Source organism: Pseudopodoces humilis, chromosome 4 (assembly GCF_049639895.1).
Source record: "Pseudopodoces humilis isolate 2021_Gansu_Grassland_sample_001 chromosome 4, ASM4963989v1, whole genome shotgun sequence".
NCBI lineage: Eukaryota > Metazoa > Chordata > Aves > Passeriformes > Paridae > Pseudopodoces > Pseudopodoces humilis.
In genome coordinates this window covers 50,595,326-50,611,756 of record NC_142203.1, presented here as the reverse complement: position 1 = coordinate 50,611,756, position 16,431 = coordinate 50,595,326, and the positions used below count along the sequence as shown (strand labels likewise).

Genomic DNA, 16,431 nt, shown 5'->3' with positions numbered 1-16,431 from the left:
CTGGCGGGAGGCAACCGGGGCCCGTCGCGGCGCCGTGAGTCACCAGCGGGCGCGCAGGGCGGCCGGGCGGGTGCTATAAGAGCGCCGCGGGGGCGGGCTTCCCCCCTCGTGCATGTCTCCGGCTGCCGCCTCTGCTCCTCGGCTCTCCGCCCGCAGCTCCTGCCTGCCCGCGCACCCCGTCCCCGGCGCGGCGATGTGGCTGGACCGGCAGCACGGAGACCCGAGCGCCTCAGCCGACAGCCGCGGCGCGGGGCGGCGGGCGGTCCCCCGCTGCTGGGCGCTGCTGCTGCTGCTCGCCCTCGGCTGCCTGCGCGCCGCCGCCGACGGTGAGTGCGGGGCTGGGGAGCGGGCTGGGGCGCGCATCGCCGGGGCACCTCCCGCCGCTGCCCGCCGCGGCGATTTCGTCTCCTACCACCCTGTCGTTTTGCCTCGCTCTCATTATTTTCTCCCGCTCTTTCGGGCTGCCGGCCCGCTGTCCCAGGGGGAGCGGGGCGGGCCCGGGCTCCCGGGTGAGCAGGGGGCGCTGCCGCCGCGCCGGCCCCGCCGCCCCCCGTGCCGGGCCAGGCGCCGCCTTTCCCCCGGGGCCCCGGGCGGCGGGAGCTGTGAGGGGGGACCGAGCCCCGGGAGTCACCCGCCTGCTGCGGGAGGGGCCCGGCTTCCTGATCGATGCTAAGGGGGAGGGTCTGAGGGCTGGGGCTAACGCGGAGGGTCGGAAAGGATTGGGGCTCTCTTGTGGGGGTGGAAAGAGGAGCGCTTGGGAAGCTCGCGGCGCTAAAGGTGCTGTCAAACTGCGGTACAACTTAGGCTTTGTGTTACCCAGCGGTGTTGGCATGGCTCTAGTTCAGGGTCCGGGGTAGCCAGCGTGCGGGATCTCCACCTGGTGGCCAGGCTGAGTCCTGCCGGCGCTGGGTCTCCGCTGCCGGGGCCGCGCTCGCCAGTAGCGCTGCTCGCGGCCAGCTCCAGGGCTGCCTCCCGGCGTACAAGCTGTTGCCCCTATTGGCAGGGGTCCTGCACACTGAGCCAGTCGGATGGTCATTTAAAAATATTTTACTCTTAAGTTGAGGTAATAATCATTTGTCTGCCTCCTTTCTTCTTGAGAAGCTGAGCTCCAGCCTGCTCTCCCAGGTAGGAGGTGGTCAGTTGAGGTCTGCATTGTCGTATGGCTCTTAAATCTCCTGACTATTGTTCTAAAGGCCTAAGTGTCTGATCTTGGCGGTGTTTCCTATAACAGTGTGGAATAGTTCAGACACCAGGTATGTCGGGTTGACCCCTGCCAGCATGTTGTTGTTTGTATCCAGTCCTCATACAAAGAGAGAGAGAAGAAACGTCTGCCTGGTCACCTCTCATCTCCCAGTCACGTAGGTTACTCCCATGCCTAGTCCACAACTGACATGGTTAAACAGCTGTGGAATGAAGGACCAAGCTGGCTGGCAGTGAAGCTGCTACTGTCCTGTGCTCAGGAATCGTCACAAGAGATACGCAGTGGAGGGTAATTAGTAGGCTAGCTAGCCAAGTTACTCTGATTGTTCCTTCAATTTGAGTTAGTTCTCTTCTGCTAGTAGTTGCAATTGCCGGGGTCTGGGAGAAGTCTAAGCTAATTCTGTGTGAGCTCTCACAATGTTTCTCAATCACGGTTGGAAGCTTTTCTGGGACTTGGTGTCAGATGACAGTACACAAGTGTCACATGTTTGAAGCTGCCCAGACAAGTAATCTGGCAACTTGCTTAAGGGGCTGAGACTAACAGTGATAGCAGAGATACAGAGAAAGGTAGTTTAACTTGGGTAGTCAGTCTAACTGTGCTCCTTCGCCCCACACCCATTGCTGCATATGGGCCAACTTCTAGTAAGCAGTTACCTAGGGAACAGTAAAATAATATCTTAACAATCACAGGCTCTGACGTATTCCAGAGAAAGAGAAAATGTGTGGAGGTGCTTCTACTCTGTTAAAAGCACTTAAAGGGAGGCTTTGAATTAGTAGCTAATTGATGCTGATCCAAAAATCATTAGGTGTCTAGTGACTGAAACTGCAACTTGGTATGACTCCATTGCTTCAAATAGCAGTGGATTAGACTGGTAGTATCTAATCTAACTAAATGGTTACATGACATAGAACGGTGCTTGGTGTAAAACAGGGGATCAGAGTTACTGACTGTAAGTAGCCATCTTAACTGGAGCTCATTTCAAGTGGTTGTTAGAGTCTGACAGACATCTTCAGGAGCACTAGCAGATGCTGACCTTTACCTTTGTGCACCTGTGTGGGTGTTAGGTCTTGTCGCTTTTTTTACTTGTTTGTGGGCTAAAAGTACTTGCTCTGACATTTCACTTGGTGTCAGCTGCAGAAGCAATGTCTGGTTGTTAGGATTGTAATTGTAAAGTTACAGCTGTTACTCCAAGCTCTGTGGTTTCAGTTATAGTTTCAGTTTGCGTGTAGCTTCCCTGTTGCAGTTGGTCAAAATGATGTTTCATTTGTAAGTTACAATGCACTAGGCAGCCTTAGCAAGCCTTTTCCGGTTATTCTAGCTTGAAATAGATTAACTAAGGACCATGGAGTTATTTTGGGGTCTCCTTAGAGGCAGGCTTAGTCTAGTATCTCTGTATGCTATTTTGGGCAGGTTGACTGTTCTCACTCTGAGTGCCTAAATGAGAAAGTCCCAAAACTAGCAGGAATCAGTTGTTGCATATTTTATGTAGTAGTACAGTAAAACCTGAAATACATGACCAGGGCTCACAACTCTAACCTTCTTCTAGAGGTTTCTGGACAGCAAGGTATTAGGTTTAGAACAAGCTTCTAATTGTGGCATCTACTCCTACTGTTAGGTGGCTGTGGTGTGCTGTCTTGCACAAGACAAGCCAAATGATTGACAGACCATGACCAAGCAAGCAGTAGTAGTAGCTTTACAAAACCATGCTGTTAGAAAGCACATGCTGGTGTAATTCCCAACCAGAAAAGGAAACGGGAGTGGAAACAGTATACACAAGAGCTGGTGTTCTGATTTTTGATGCTTTTTGAACACACTTGCCATGAAAAATGTTGTTAGCTGTTCTAACAACTGGGTTACTGCTTTACTTCTCCAGTAAGGCAACTAAACATTAGCAGAACTCAGTAAGAAGCTGTTTCACATCTTGATCATGGATTTATAGAAGATATTCAGCAGATAGAATTGCTCTTATGTTATTCTTGATTATACTGTCCAGCATTTGTGAGTACCTCATGTGTGGTGGCTAGCCAATATAATGTAAAATGGCTGAGTACCTTCCTTCTGCTTGGAAACTGTCTTGCATTTTGCATGTCATACAGAGAGGATATAAAATATCCTAGAAAATAATTACTAAAATTTGGTGTCCTTTGAGCTCTGGAACACCAGGACAAAGCACCCTCACTAAATTATGCGATAAACCAAAAAGAATCAGGAGTCTTGCATCGTGCTTTAGGCATGTGCAGCCAATGCTGATGCACAGTCTTACACACTTGCCTGTGTGCATTAAGTGGAACAGCTCTGGCTTAGCTGCTGAAGATGCAGGCTGCTGCTTTTAGTGACAGTTAGAACAGGGTTTCCAAGACAAGGCATATTCCCTTGAGGCATGGGGTCATACAGTTATAGAGCTGAAGATACTCTGGAAAATGCACTCTAAGGATCTTGCAGAAAGCAGTACCTTACTCAAGCATACTAACAAATCAAGATTTACCAGTTGTGAAACAATGGACTTTCTTCCGGAAGGAAGTGCTAAATTACTTTGCTCTTTTAGCATCACACTTCTTATTAGTGTATAAGAATCTCTCTGGGTGCCACTGTTTGAGGAGTAACATAAAGCATGAAAACTTGCTCAGCTACAAAGCAGTTATCTAAGCTACCTTTAGAGATGTCTTGGGGATTCTGCTGTAATGTGTTAGCAGCAGAGCATTGAAATGCTAATCCAGCTTGGCATTAATCAAATTTAAACCCAGTTTGCTTAAAGTTTGAAGAGTTTTGAGAATACGATGCTAGATGCAAGGCAGCAGAAGTAATTATGGGCACACATTTTTCAAGTGTTCACCCTGTCTTCAAGAAGAAAACAGTAAGAATAGCACTGAGACGGTTTGCTGCTGTTTGGCAGGTGGACAGTTGTGGTGCTTAAACTCTGCACTTGTACTGTGAAGGAAAGCTTTTGGCTCTCCTTTCATGATTGAATAAGGTGATTGCAAAATTTGGAGCCCAGATCTGGTTTCATGTTGATGTTATGCTCTTTATTAGGCTGCGTAGCTTCTTGATCAGTGGGGAAACTGAAAAGTTATTGCTTAACAGTATCAAGGCTTAGGTTCTTTTTTTCATTGAAGGTGCAAGAGCAAAATGTGAAGAATCCCAGTTTGCCTGTGGTAATGGACGTTGTATTCCTCAAATATGGAAATGTGATGGTGATGAAGACTGTTCAGATGGCAGTGATGAAAGTGCTTGTGGTAAGTAATCAATATAATACCTCTGTAGTAGTGCATGCTAGTTGGAAGTGGGGACTTAACTCTGGATAGCTGGAGAGATGCATGTCCTGTCCAGCACTTCTGGTAGTCAGACTTCAAAGACAAATTCCTTAGAATAACCACTTCTGATTCCTTGTATCCATCTGAGGCAATTGAATTTTCCTGAGTGTTATCTAACTCTCCTGAAATTGGCAGCTGAGACAAAGCTTGTGACCAAAATTCTTCACTTGTGAGAGTGATGACTGACAGGAACGGAATATAAGCCTGTTCTCAGTTGTTTCTTGAATACATAATAGAAAATGTTTGCCATTAGCGCTCTGCTGTTGGCTATTCCATGGTTAAAAGTCCTGTTTTATATGTGCAAGTGATTCTGCTGTGTCTCCTATAAACATTAAGTCTAGCTTTGGCTGCCAGCCCTTGCTTTAAGCAGACATAGAAGCCAAGATAGATGACTAGATTTACTTGGAGACCAGGCAGAGCATGCTCTATATCCATCACTGGTATGGTTGAAGGGCCAGTCTCTTTAAGCAGATCTAAACTATTACCCTGGAGTTACATAGTACCATGCTTCCGTAATGACAAATCAAATGCCTTGACTATAAACTCAGAGTTCAAAACCTAAATATTAATATCAATAGATCTTATTTTAACTCAAGTCTGTTCAAAGCGGCAGCTAATATAGACTAACCTGCTTAGTCTCTTTAGCAACAGAGGTCCTTCAGTGCCTGATTAGATTAATATAAATGTTTCTCTGTGCACAGAATAACTCTGTAGGAAGTGTTCAGCAGCACTGTTTACTGGGTTGGTGGGGGACAACACCAGGCTTCCATGAACCAAGGATATTGAATAACTTTCTAGGGCCACGAAGCTGATCCCTGTTAGCAATAAATAAGCTAAGCTCTGGTCTCTAAACAAGTGCCTTTTTCTCCCTTGCAGTGAAGAAGACATGTGCCGAATCTGATTTTGTGTGCCTCAGTGGCCAATGTGTGCCTAACAGATGGCAGTGTGATGGGGATCCGGACTGTGAGGATGGGTCTGATGAGAGTTCCGAACTGTGCCGTAAGTGAACCTGGCATGGTGGTGTCCCCAGGCCTGTGAGGAGGAGCAGTTTGACTTTTTGCCTGCTTGCAGTCTGGCTCTCCTCCTAAAACAAGGATGAACTTGTCTTGGGGAGCACCTTCCTAAGTGCTTGGCCTTGTCAGGGTCTTGAGGAGACATGTCACTGCTTAAGAAGATGCAGAACTGAGTGGGCAGTCTTGCACTTGTACTGGTAAGTGCAAGTACCAGGTTTTGCTCACAGTCAGAAGCAGCAAGTAGAGCATGGCAGGCCTGACCATCACTGTGGCTTGTCCAAGTGATTACTCTTCTCCAAGGCAGCTACTTGGCAATTACAGTCCCAATACTACCAAAGCTAACATAGGGACTGAGTATCTGACTACATGTTGAGTGTGGGAAGCAGTAGTGCAGAGGCTTGACTGTGAGGTACCAGGATTAGCAACTCTGGTCCGAAGTATCATAACTCATCAAGCAATATAAATCCAGGAAATGTCATTTTCCTGTATCAATAGGATCCACAGTGGGGAATACTTCAGCTCCAAGTTGTAGTGCACTTTGGCATTACTCCTCCCTACTACTACTTGTAGCTCAAGCTGCTGTAGTATAACTGGAGTGCAATCAAAAAGCTACCACAACAAAGGTTCCCTTAAAATACTTACCTCTTAGGAACTGGAAACATCTTTTTTAACTAAACACTACAGAATAGTATAGCCTTTTCCATCAATTTATATAGACATCATGTAGACATCTAAATAACTGCAACTTTGTCCAGACCTGAAGCCCTTCAGTCTCAGTTTTCAGCACAAATGCTGAAACCCAAGATCAGTAGCCCTTAGATTGAACTTAAGCTTTTTTCCAATAGATACAAGAACATGCCGGGTAAATGAAATCAGCTGTGGTCCTCAGTCAACTCAGTGTATCCCTGTGTCCTGGAAATGTGATGGTGAAAAAGACTGTGACAGTGAAGAAGATGAACAGAATTGTGGTAAGGAGAGAAATCGTGGCTGTTATTTGAAATTGACTTATCTGGAAAGGAGCTAGCTGGGGAGATGAATTTTTGATAGTATCAATATCTCTCGTACATTCATCTTGTTTTGCAGATACTTAAAGCAAACTTTTTCTAACACTCCTCTATCCTGCTAAGTTAAAAGCTGCAATAATGTAAGCTTTTTAATGTATGTCTTTCTTTGCTAATTTTGGCAGTAGCCATAGGTAAGCTTAGTCACCTGGCAAGCCAACTGTCAGAACTTGTTCTCTGGAGAATTTCTGAAATTGCTGCTTACATTAACAAATTGTCTCCTAAAAGAAGAGTAGCAACTTCTAGCTAAGGGCATAGCTGATCTACTTTATAGGCCTATCCTGAAATATCTGTGAAGCTGGATTTCTGGTGTTTGAGTGGCAAGGGGGGGAGAACCTTCAGGCTGGTACACAAGTAGAGCTGCCACTTGCAGCATTAGAGTGCAGAATTCCTGGCTTATTCAAAAGAATTTGCATATATATGAGTTTTCTGAGGTGTCCTGAGAAATATTTCCTGTAACCAAAGCCACAGGGCTGGGTTCCATTAGAACCACCTTATCTGGGTGGCCTTATAAGACCCAGATCTCCAGACTTTTGCTATGTGTCTGTGGAGTTGCCAACTTACTCAGCAAGCTAATGCCTTTATCTACAAGTAAATCTACAGACAGTGTTTCTAATGAAGCTGATAAAACTATGAGCCTAGGCATACTGAGCTGTTAGCTACATTGCTATTAAACCAGCATAATTTGTACTGACATAAATTGCATGCATGTGCTTAACCACGGGATCACCTCGGGCAAGATCTTAATTTGTTATCCCCGCTGGTCCAGGCAAATGGGCCACTGCTGTCCTGAGGACCAGCTCAGAACACTTTCATTTCAAACTGCAGTACATGCTGACCATCAGACTACCTTAATCTTAGTCTGTACTCTTGAGTTAGCAATTCTTCTACCTTCTGTCTTTGATTCACAGAGTTAGACCCTGTTCTCTTCAGACTTGCAGTCTGAAGAGCAGGACAACCTAGCTACTTCAGAAGGTTATTTTCACTCAGTAGTTCAAATCTGATGCCTATCAGATTGGATTTACAATGTCCAATGGCAAAGAGGCTGGTCTGTGGAACCCAAATGTCCTGTAGGTGGTCATTTAAGCTTCCCTATTGCCTTATACAGGATGCTGATCTTCTGTCAGCTAACAGCTGCAAAACAAAATACCTTCACACAAAAGTCAGCCTTCTTGTGATAATGTGCTAATTTCTCTTACTCCCGTTACCCCAGGTAATGTGACTTGTAGTCCAGCAGACTTCACATGCAGCAGTGGGCAATGTATTTCCAAGAGCTTTGTCTGCAATGGTCAAGATGACTGCAGTGATGGTAGTGATGAGCTGGAGTGTGCACCTCCTACCTGTGGAGTTCATGAGTTCCAGTGCAAGAGCTCAACCTGCATCCCACTCAGCTGGGTGTGTGATGATGATGCTGACTGCTCTGACCACTCAGATGAGTCTCTAGAGCAATGTGGCCGTCAGCCTGCACCTTCTGTGAAGTGCTCTGCCAATGAGGTACAGTGTGGCTCAGGTGAATGTATCCACAAAAAGTGGCGCTGTGATGGAGATCCTGACTGCAAGGATGGAAGTGATGAAATCAATTGCCGTAAGTTCACTTGTTCCTTCTCTAGGAGGTACTGCTTGACTCCTCTTTCATTTCCTTTGCTTCAGTAAATCTCAGGAGTAAAAGTCTCTAATGGCTGTGTCCTCAGCTTCTCGGACCTGCAGACCAGACCAGTTCAGATGTGAAGATGGGAACTGCATCCATGGGAGTAGGCAGTGCAATGGTGTGAGAGATTGTCTTGATGGCACAGATGAAGCAAATTGTAACAATGGTAAGTGTGGAACTGAGCAAGAATAGTCTTTGCAGAATATCTGTTGAAGCTTGCAATCACCCTTACTATCTTCATTATGTCAGTTATTCAGTGTGCTGGACCTGGCAAATTCAAGTGCAGAAGTGGAGAATGCATAGATATCAATAAAGTGTGTAACCAGCAGAGAGACTGCAAGGACTGGAGTGATGAGCCCCTCAAGGAGTGTAGTAAGTGAATAAACTCTTTGCACAATGTTGACTACTAGATATACTTGGATATAGCTTCTGAGTTGTCAGATGTCAGCTGGAATGCCCATTGGCACTTCTTGGTGACAAACTTAGAACTGAGACCAGCCTAGTTAATAGGGTCATTTTATCCTAGCCAAACTGGCTGATAGGATGATTTCTCTGTAGTCAAGAAGGCACTTGAATATGTTAGAAACACTGAAACTTCAAGAGCCTCAATCTTTTTTGCTGCCTGCTTGTAACACACAGAAGGTGCTGATAGCTGAGTGTATGTGAATTTCAGGTGGTTCTCTTGGATATGACTTCAAGTGCCAGAGCAGTTTATCAGATGTGGCAGACATTGTTAGGAAATGGATGTGTACCTGGTGAAATGTTTCATGGCTAAAGCTATAAGACTAAACATGCATGCCTTCTCAGAAGTGGCCAATTCTCTCTTCTAGACGTAAATGAATGTCTGGTGAACAATGGTGGATGCTCTCATATCTGCAGAGATCTTATTATTGGCTATGAATGTGACTGTCCAGCTGGGTTTGAGCTTTTGGACAGGAGAACCTGTGGAGGCAAGTATCTAGTGGTTTAACATAGACTCTACTGATGATAATGGAAGTGAACGTAAATGAAATTTTTGTTTTTACAGATATTGATGAATGTCAGAACCCTGGTATCTGTAGTCAGATCTGTATCAACCTGAAAGGGGGCTATAAATGTGAATGTAGCCGTGGCTATCAGATGGATCTTGCTACTGGGGTGTGCAAGGCAGTTGGTGAGTGTTGACCTAAGGTTTTTATATCCCCGCTTTAAAACGAGTGAGCACGTGATGCACTTTATACTACTGTGGCTTTTAGACTAGCTGTTGTGGTGTTACTGATCACTACTAACACTTTGAATGATGCCATGATACCATTCTTAAAGCTGACTTACGTAAACTGCTTGTATCTGCTCCCTGGGCAGGAGAATCCTCCCCATCAAGTTGTGAAGGGAGAAAAGGATGAGTTATGGTACAGCCAAGACCTCTGTCAGCATCTGCTACCAAGTGTGGAATGGCAAATGCTAAATAGGATGACTTAAAACTTTTTGTAAAAGTAATGTATGTGACTGAATATCTAGATGTACAGATAACACTTAAACTCTTTTTACAGGGAAAGAACCAAGTCTAATTTTCACCAACCGCCGGGACATCAGGAAGATTGGCCTTGAGAGAAAAGAATACATTCAGCTTGTAGAACAGCTAAGAAACTCTATAGCTCTAGATGCTGATATTGCTGAGCAAAAACTTTACTGGGCAGACTTCAGCCAAAAAGCAATCTTCAGGTAAATAGGCTTAGCTTCTTAACCTAGTGTACTTCCCTAAACCATCCCATGTTTTACCCAAGCTACTTCCCTAATCTCTGGTAATGAAAGCTAGATTCCTGGTGGCCTAAAGACAAAGTACAGCTGATGCAAGTTCCTAGTAACTGCTTCCTAGTAACTGCTGCTACATTTGTACAAAAGGCACTCTGTGGAAAGTCCCACATGCACCTTCTGCCTGAAAACTTGGCAGTATTTGCTGTGGTGTGCCAAGGGATAGTATCTGTGGAGGAAGTGGTTGAAAGTGAGTAATTCTTGCATTCCAGTGCTTCTATTGATACCCGTGATAAAGTTGGAACTCACATCAGAATCCTGGACAACATACACAGCCCTGCAGGAATTGCTGTTGACTGGGTTTATAAGAACATCTACTGGTCTGATTCAACTGCCAAGACCATTTCAGTGGCTACCCTAGATGGCACAAAAAGAAAGGTTTTGTTTCTGTCTGAGCTGAGAGAGCCAGCTTCTATTGCTGTAGATCCTATCTCTGGGTGAGTATTTGTCCCTTTTAAAAGAGCGGACCTACCAACTACATGTTCTGATAACTGACTTAGGTAGCCTTTGTTAGTTATTGGTCATAATAAAGAGTGATACTACACAGTACTATAGTGCATCATACAACATAAATTCTGCTTCACAGCTTTATGTACTGGTCAGACTGGGGTGAGCCAGCAAAAATTGAAAAAGCAGGAATGAATGGATTTGACAGACAGCAGCTTGTGACAACAGAAATCCAATGGCCTAATGGAATTGCTCTAGGTATGTTGAACTTGTCTCTGTGCCAGAGGTATTCTGGAGCTTTAGCAATTTTTTTGCTACAAAAGCCAAGGTCATTCTTCAGAGAACTATTTTCAGCTTCTGAGAAAGGGAAGCTTCTGTATGCCTGAAGGCATTGCAACAGGCATCAGCACTTCTCAGATACTGAAATAGTAACTTTTCCTGAACTGCTCTATATTGTAGTTGAGGCACAGGCCACATAGGCATCACGGCAGCAGCCCTCTGTATCCTGGAGTGGTAAGAAAGTAGGGCAGCACTGCCACCATTCTCAAACCTGTGGGTGTTTTAATTTTTGCAGCAAGTTTTGGAGGTTTCCTCCATGTGGACACTAAATATATTTGGTGTTTTCCCCCTCCTAGATCTTGTAAAAAGCCGCCTGTACTGGCTTGATTCTAAATTGCACATGCTGTCAAGTGTGGACTTGAACGGCCAGGATCGTAGAATTGTGCTGAAATCACATATGTTCCTTCCTCATCCTCTTGCTCTAACCATCTTTGAGGTAAGAATGACTTCCTATAGTCATTGTCAAAGGTCCTCTTGCTGGTATGTGGCAGGAATGATGGGGCTGATGGTATCATGGAGGTGATGGGATGCAATGACATTGTCTTCTAGGACCGTGTGTACTGGATTGACGGAGAGAATGAGGCAGTCTATGGTGCCAACAAATTTACTGGAACCGAGTTGGTCACCCTAGTGAACAACCTCAATGATGCACAGGACATCATTGTGTATCATGAACTTGTTCAGCCTTCAGGTAATTTCAATACAGTCTATAGTTAAATCAGTGTATACTTGTAGGAAGCCTGCCCTGCCTGGATGGTGGCAAGTGGTATCCCTTCACTGTATAGCTGTCCATTTCTACTTCTGCTTGGAGCTTCTGACACAGGCAGCCCCATGGGGTTTGAGAGGTCTAGTTGCAATTGCCCTTTCTTGGGCAGAGCAGATAGAAATCTGTAACCAGCTGAGACGAGTAATTCTACTAAAACAATTGCTGAGCAAATAGTTCTGCTGCAGACCTGGAGCGTGAATGCTCACTCTATTTCTCTCCTTAATTGCTGTACCAACAGGTAGGAACTGGTGTGAAGAGAACATGGCAAATGGAGGGTGTAGCTACCTGTGCCTTCCTGCTCCTCAGATAAATGAACATTCTCCAAAGTACACCTGTGCATGTCCTGCTGGGTACTTCTTGCAGGAGGATGGTCTGAGATGTACAGGTACTGTAACACAACCAGGATCTTTCCCAGGATGAATGGGGAAAAGAGTTGGAGAGTATTGAACCTGTTAGTGGGAAGGAAATACAGTACTATAGGCTGACAGCTTTGCTAAAATTAATCTGATGTCATTAATCTTGGATGGGGGGAATCTTATGCATTAATATGGCCCTCAGAGTCTGCTGTTTAAAGTCCATGCTTTACTTCTGCATCATCATCATTTGCAATAGGGCCTTGTACCTCCGTGACTTTCTGCAGACAGCAAGCACAAGGACAAAACATACTCGGCCTCTTATAAAACAGGGGTATAAGCTATCATGGCTGTACATATAAATACAGTGTTCAAAAGGTGATAAGCTAATGTTTCTATCCAAGGAGGTTTGTACCTCTTTTTCGGTCCAGATGAACTTGCTGCTGTGCTACTGTTGTCAGCACTGACTATGCAGCAAGCTTGCTTTGTCCGGTAGAGTGGAACTAGAAACTCCAAGGTGCCACTGACTATATTGCATGTTGATTCTGACTGCCACAGAGTGCTAAATGCAAGGATGCTGGCCTCCCTTGGCTGCTCTAAAAGGTTGATACGGGTATCAAGGGTTGTACCTAACCAGTAAACTTGTAAAACTAAAACCTTATTCAGAAAACCTTTTGTGAGGGGTGGGATGGCTTACAACTGTTGTGACTTTAAATGCCTGTAATTATTTTCTCATTAGCTGTCCGGCCTTGTTCTTGGAACTACTTACCATTAAGAACTCTCTGCTGAGGGTGTGCTAGTGAAATAGTTAATGTCAGTGTTCCCAGTGACGCTAACAAGCTGCATGATCATTTTTGTCATCTGCTAAACCTTCACTACCATGGCTCTCATAGCAAAGCCATTGCAGAACTTCAGGATTAACTGATCTATAATTAGTTCTTGATCTATAATTAGTTTCAGGTACTGGAACAACTGTGGCTTACACTGAGGCTAAAGATACCAGCACAACAGAAAAATCTCCAACTGTTGGACTAGTTCCTGGAGGTACTGGTCCCAATAACTCACACTGCTAAACATTAGAGAAATTAAATGCAAACTGATCAACTAGCCTACTTGGAAGTTTTCTCCTTTGCATGCGAGTAGAGAACACAGGCCAGATCATTTGTGTAGTGTAACAGCTGGAGCATGTGTTAAATAGATTTAGTTCACATAGGACAATGTGGAACCTGTGGGTTCCATGAAATCCCAGGAGTGCTCAGAGAAGGCAAGAAATAAAGCAAGCTTCCAACTAATACAGGATGAAGCATGTTAGGCTGTTCTAGCAGTGTGCTACTGAGAAGCTAATCAAATAGGAGCTTCTGGGTTTGGGGAATGCTTGCATATGACAGCCTGCCTGCCTGTCAGTACGCAAACTCACTGCGTCAAATTCTCACGCAGGATTCAACACTAGTGGTACAACCTCTGAAGTAGCAGCAGCTGGAAGAACATCAGCAGCTTGGATCATTCTTCCTGCTGGTGAGTACAACATTTACTAGCTTTTGGGACCCCATGTGGTAGGACAAGCCACTCTTAGGAGCTTGACCTGACTCTACTCCGTGTTTGCAATCTGTCTTCCTGTAGTATTGCTGATGATGGCTGCAGCAGCTGGCTACTTCATGTGGCGTAACTGGCAGCACAAAAACATGAAAAGCATGAATTTTGATAATCCAGTCTACCTTAAAACTACAGAAGAGGACCTCACAATTGATATTGGAAGACACAGTGGTTCAGTAGGACACACCTACCCTGCAGTAAGTAAACCTATTAACCTGTTACACCTGAGACTCCAGGTTAATCCTTTGAGAAAGACTGCCAAAGGATATCTGAGTTGAGTTTAGGAGAGGTCTCTGCTTTTGAAAGCTCCTGGCTGCAGACAAACTACTGGGCTGAATCATCTGACAACTTTACCTATAATCAAGGTTAAAGTTGTGGTAGGTAACTAGTGTCTGTACCGGGCTTGGAGAAGTCTGTGCTGAATGTGGTCACTAGCTTGCAGAATTAGCCGTGATGTGTGTTGCCTTATGTCTTTTATTAATGCAACTGTAGCCAACTTGTACTTATTTTTTTACAGATATCTGTTGTCAGCACAGATGATGATATGGCGTGAGCACTGGATCAGCAATCACTTTCAGTTTACTTGTGTCTTATGTTCTTTGGGGATAGTAACCAGGTTTGTGGCTGAAGGACTTCCTCCGTTCTTGGAAGAAAGAAGATACTTTCTGTATTTATGGAACACTTGTGTAAATAGTTATTTTCTACAGCTTAACAACTCTGTAAATACCTGTCCACAACAATTCAGCTGTTAGCGGTTACAGTTTTATCAGTAACCCTTGGGTTGGTTAGTCAGTAACATCACTGACCAAATATAAAGCACTTTCCATAGAAAGCCATATTCCAGCCACAACTTGTAACACCTGTACATATGTCTATAGGCCACTTGTAAATAACTACTGGAAAATCACTATCAAGCACTTTGAGATACTTCAGATGTAAATTATTGTACACACTCTTTTTCATTGATTGGGGCAATGGCAATAGGAAAAAACGGGTTACTATGATTGCCAAAAATTTGTAAACAAAAGTAATTTTATATGTATGATTGTTTCAATCTTGTCCGTTACCTCTTAGAGGCCTACAAGAATGAATGATCTTTAAGAAACCACTGTAAAACTCAAATGCAGCCAAGGGGATAAAAATAAAATGAGTCAAGCAGTTGAAATATTGTTCTTGATTGTTATGTTAGCATCGAAGTAAAAGGATGTATGTCCTAAGTTGAAAGCTTTAGTAGGCTGCACTACCACTGCTAGCCAGATCATGAAGTATTTCTTCAGTTATTTCAGCAGCATTCTAGGCAGCTAAGACACTTGCTAGGTGGCATGTTTGTTCTTGAGACTGATAGTGTACGCAGAGTAATGGACAAAGTGAGTCTCCTATCACAAGGAGAAGCCTGGCTGATCTTCTAAGTTAGGACTGACACTGGCTAAAATTACTCAACTGCTACTGCGCATTGGCAGACGTGAAATGGAGATGGGTCAGAGCATGGTCTGACAGGTGAGTGTGGGTCCTTGCAGTGTCAGGCTGCTGACAATTACTCCCCATGACTTCTGTAGTATGACATGCTACTTGACTCTTGCTAGTCCTTCCCCCTTCAGGGTAAGAAAAAATTGCTTATGGTGTGGAGGGATGCAGTTTCAAGGGTAAGATGTAGTTTGGAAGAAGTAATAATTTCTTGGTTGTGCTTTAGTGATGACATGTTAAATCATTCTCAGTCAATGTCTCTGAAATAATAAGAATGAAAATCATCAAGTCAGAATTTGGATCAGTTCCTAGGCTTGCTTCTAATGCCTGTTTCCATTGCAGTTACAGCTGGGGTCTGTTCTCTTAATGGTCTTGTATTGTTGACTCATTTATTAGCAGATGAGGACAGCTGCCAACTTGTGCAGATTTAAAATAAGTTGTTTCTAGCAAGTTCAACACTGTTTGGTGAGTTGAAGCTTCTAACCATCTATATCTGGCAACTCTTGACTGCAGGCATTTAAGATATCTGGAACTCATGTGGACTAAATTGTATTGCAAAGATTAGGATGTAAGGGGGCCTCTAAAGTTTCTGTCTAGCAATACTGTATCTATTTTACCATGTATTTTTTTGGATAAAGTGCCTTTCATAGCTGCCTAATATGTGAGGTTTGTTAGTTATGGGGTAGAAATCAGCTTTCTCAGTTAGACTTCTAACTCTGGATACTCTGAAGTATTTGTGTTCAAACATAATTCTCAGTCAGATGGTTGATTATAAATTCACATGGCAGCTAATTACGGGCAAAATGCTCTGCCTTCCCAGTCTTCGTACAGAGCAGCTCTACTTTTTTGCTGATGTTTGTTGCTCTTACCAGTATCATACCAAATGGTATAAGGAAAGACCAGTAAGTAAAAGACATTTCTTCCCGAGGTTAATATTTATTTGAGGTAGCAACTTAAGTCTATTTTGGGAACCTGAGGCAGTTTTTACAGACACTGTGGGCTCTACGAATTGGAGTAAAGTTTTCTGACTTTACTGCAATGTGCTGAACAAAGTGTAGTGGCTTGACAAACCAAATTTGTTTCTGTACTCTAAAGGGGACTTAACACTTTACCAGATAAAACTCCCATGGCTTCATGTGACAGGAGGGAGAAGTGTGGAATATCAGGCAGTAGCAGGAGATTATATAAGATGGCCTGTACTTATTTGCAAATGTTGTTTGGTTTTTAGTCTCACTAGGTTTATTCTTTCCTGCCCCTCTTCATTTCTGTATTATGAAGTCATTGTTTACTTCCACAGCAGGCTTAGAGAGTGGTCAGGGATTCCTTCTATAAAACCTGATCCAACCTGCAATGACAAATACCTTCCTCTCTTTGAACTGATATTTTTTCCCCCTGCCATCTGGAAGTGTTTGACTGTTGTACTCCTCGTCATATGACTCCTTTG

General features: G+C 44.1%; 1 protein-coding gene across 2 annotated transcripts; it reads left to right on the top strand.

The window, feature by feature from the left end:
• Positions 1-95: 95 nt before the first annotated feature.
• VLDLR (very low density lipoprotein receptor) lies at positions 96-14,688 on the top strand. Of its 2 annotated transcripts, XM_005522700.3 has the most exons (19): positions 96-326; positions 4,315-4,434; positions 5,389-5,511; positions 6,371-6,493; positions 7,800-8,171; positions 8,278-8,400; positions 8,484-8,606; positions 9,065-9,184; positions 9,262-9,387; positions 9,764-9,935; positions 10,238-10,462; positions 10,612-10,730; positions 11,108-11,247; positions 11,361-11,502; positions 11,816-11,962; positions 12,885-12,974; positions 13,368-13,445; positions 13,551-13,720; positions 14,041-14,688. In XM_005522700.3, the coding sequence occupies exons 1-19, from the start codon at positions 113-115 to the stop codon at positions 14,074-14,076; spliced, it is 2,763 nt and encodes a 920-aa protein (XP_005522757.3). In that variant the 5' UTR covers positions 96-112; the 3' UTR covers positions 14,077-14,688. The 2 variants fall into 2 exon arrangements, with proteins under 2 accessions (XP_005522757.3, XP_005522759.3); XM_005522702.3 differs by lacking the exon at positions 12,885-12,974.
• The last annotated feature ends 1,743 nt before the right edge of the window (positions 14,689-16,431 follow it).

Bases quoted from the DNA above. Each gene is read 5' to 3' on its own strand.
- VLDLR (XM_005522700.3), top strand. From the start codon at position 113: ATGTCTCCGGCTGCCGCCTCTGCTCCTCGGCTCTCCGCCCGCAGCTCC. The intron at 4,435-5,388 runs GTAAGTAATCAA...TCTCCCTTGCAG, and splicing joins CAGTGATGAAAGTGCTTGTG to TGAAGAAGACATGTGCCGAA. The intron at 5,512-6,370 runs GTAAGTGAACCT...TTTTTCCAATAG, and splicing joins TGAGAGTTCCGAACTGTGCC to ATACAAGAACATGCCGGGTA.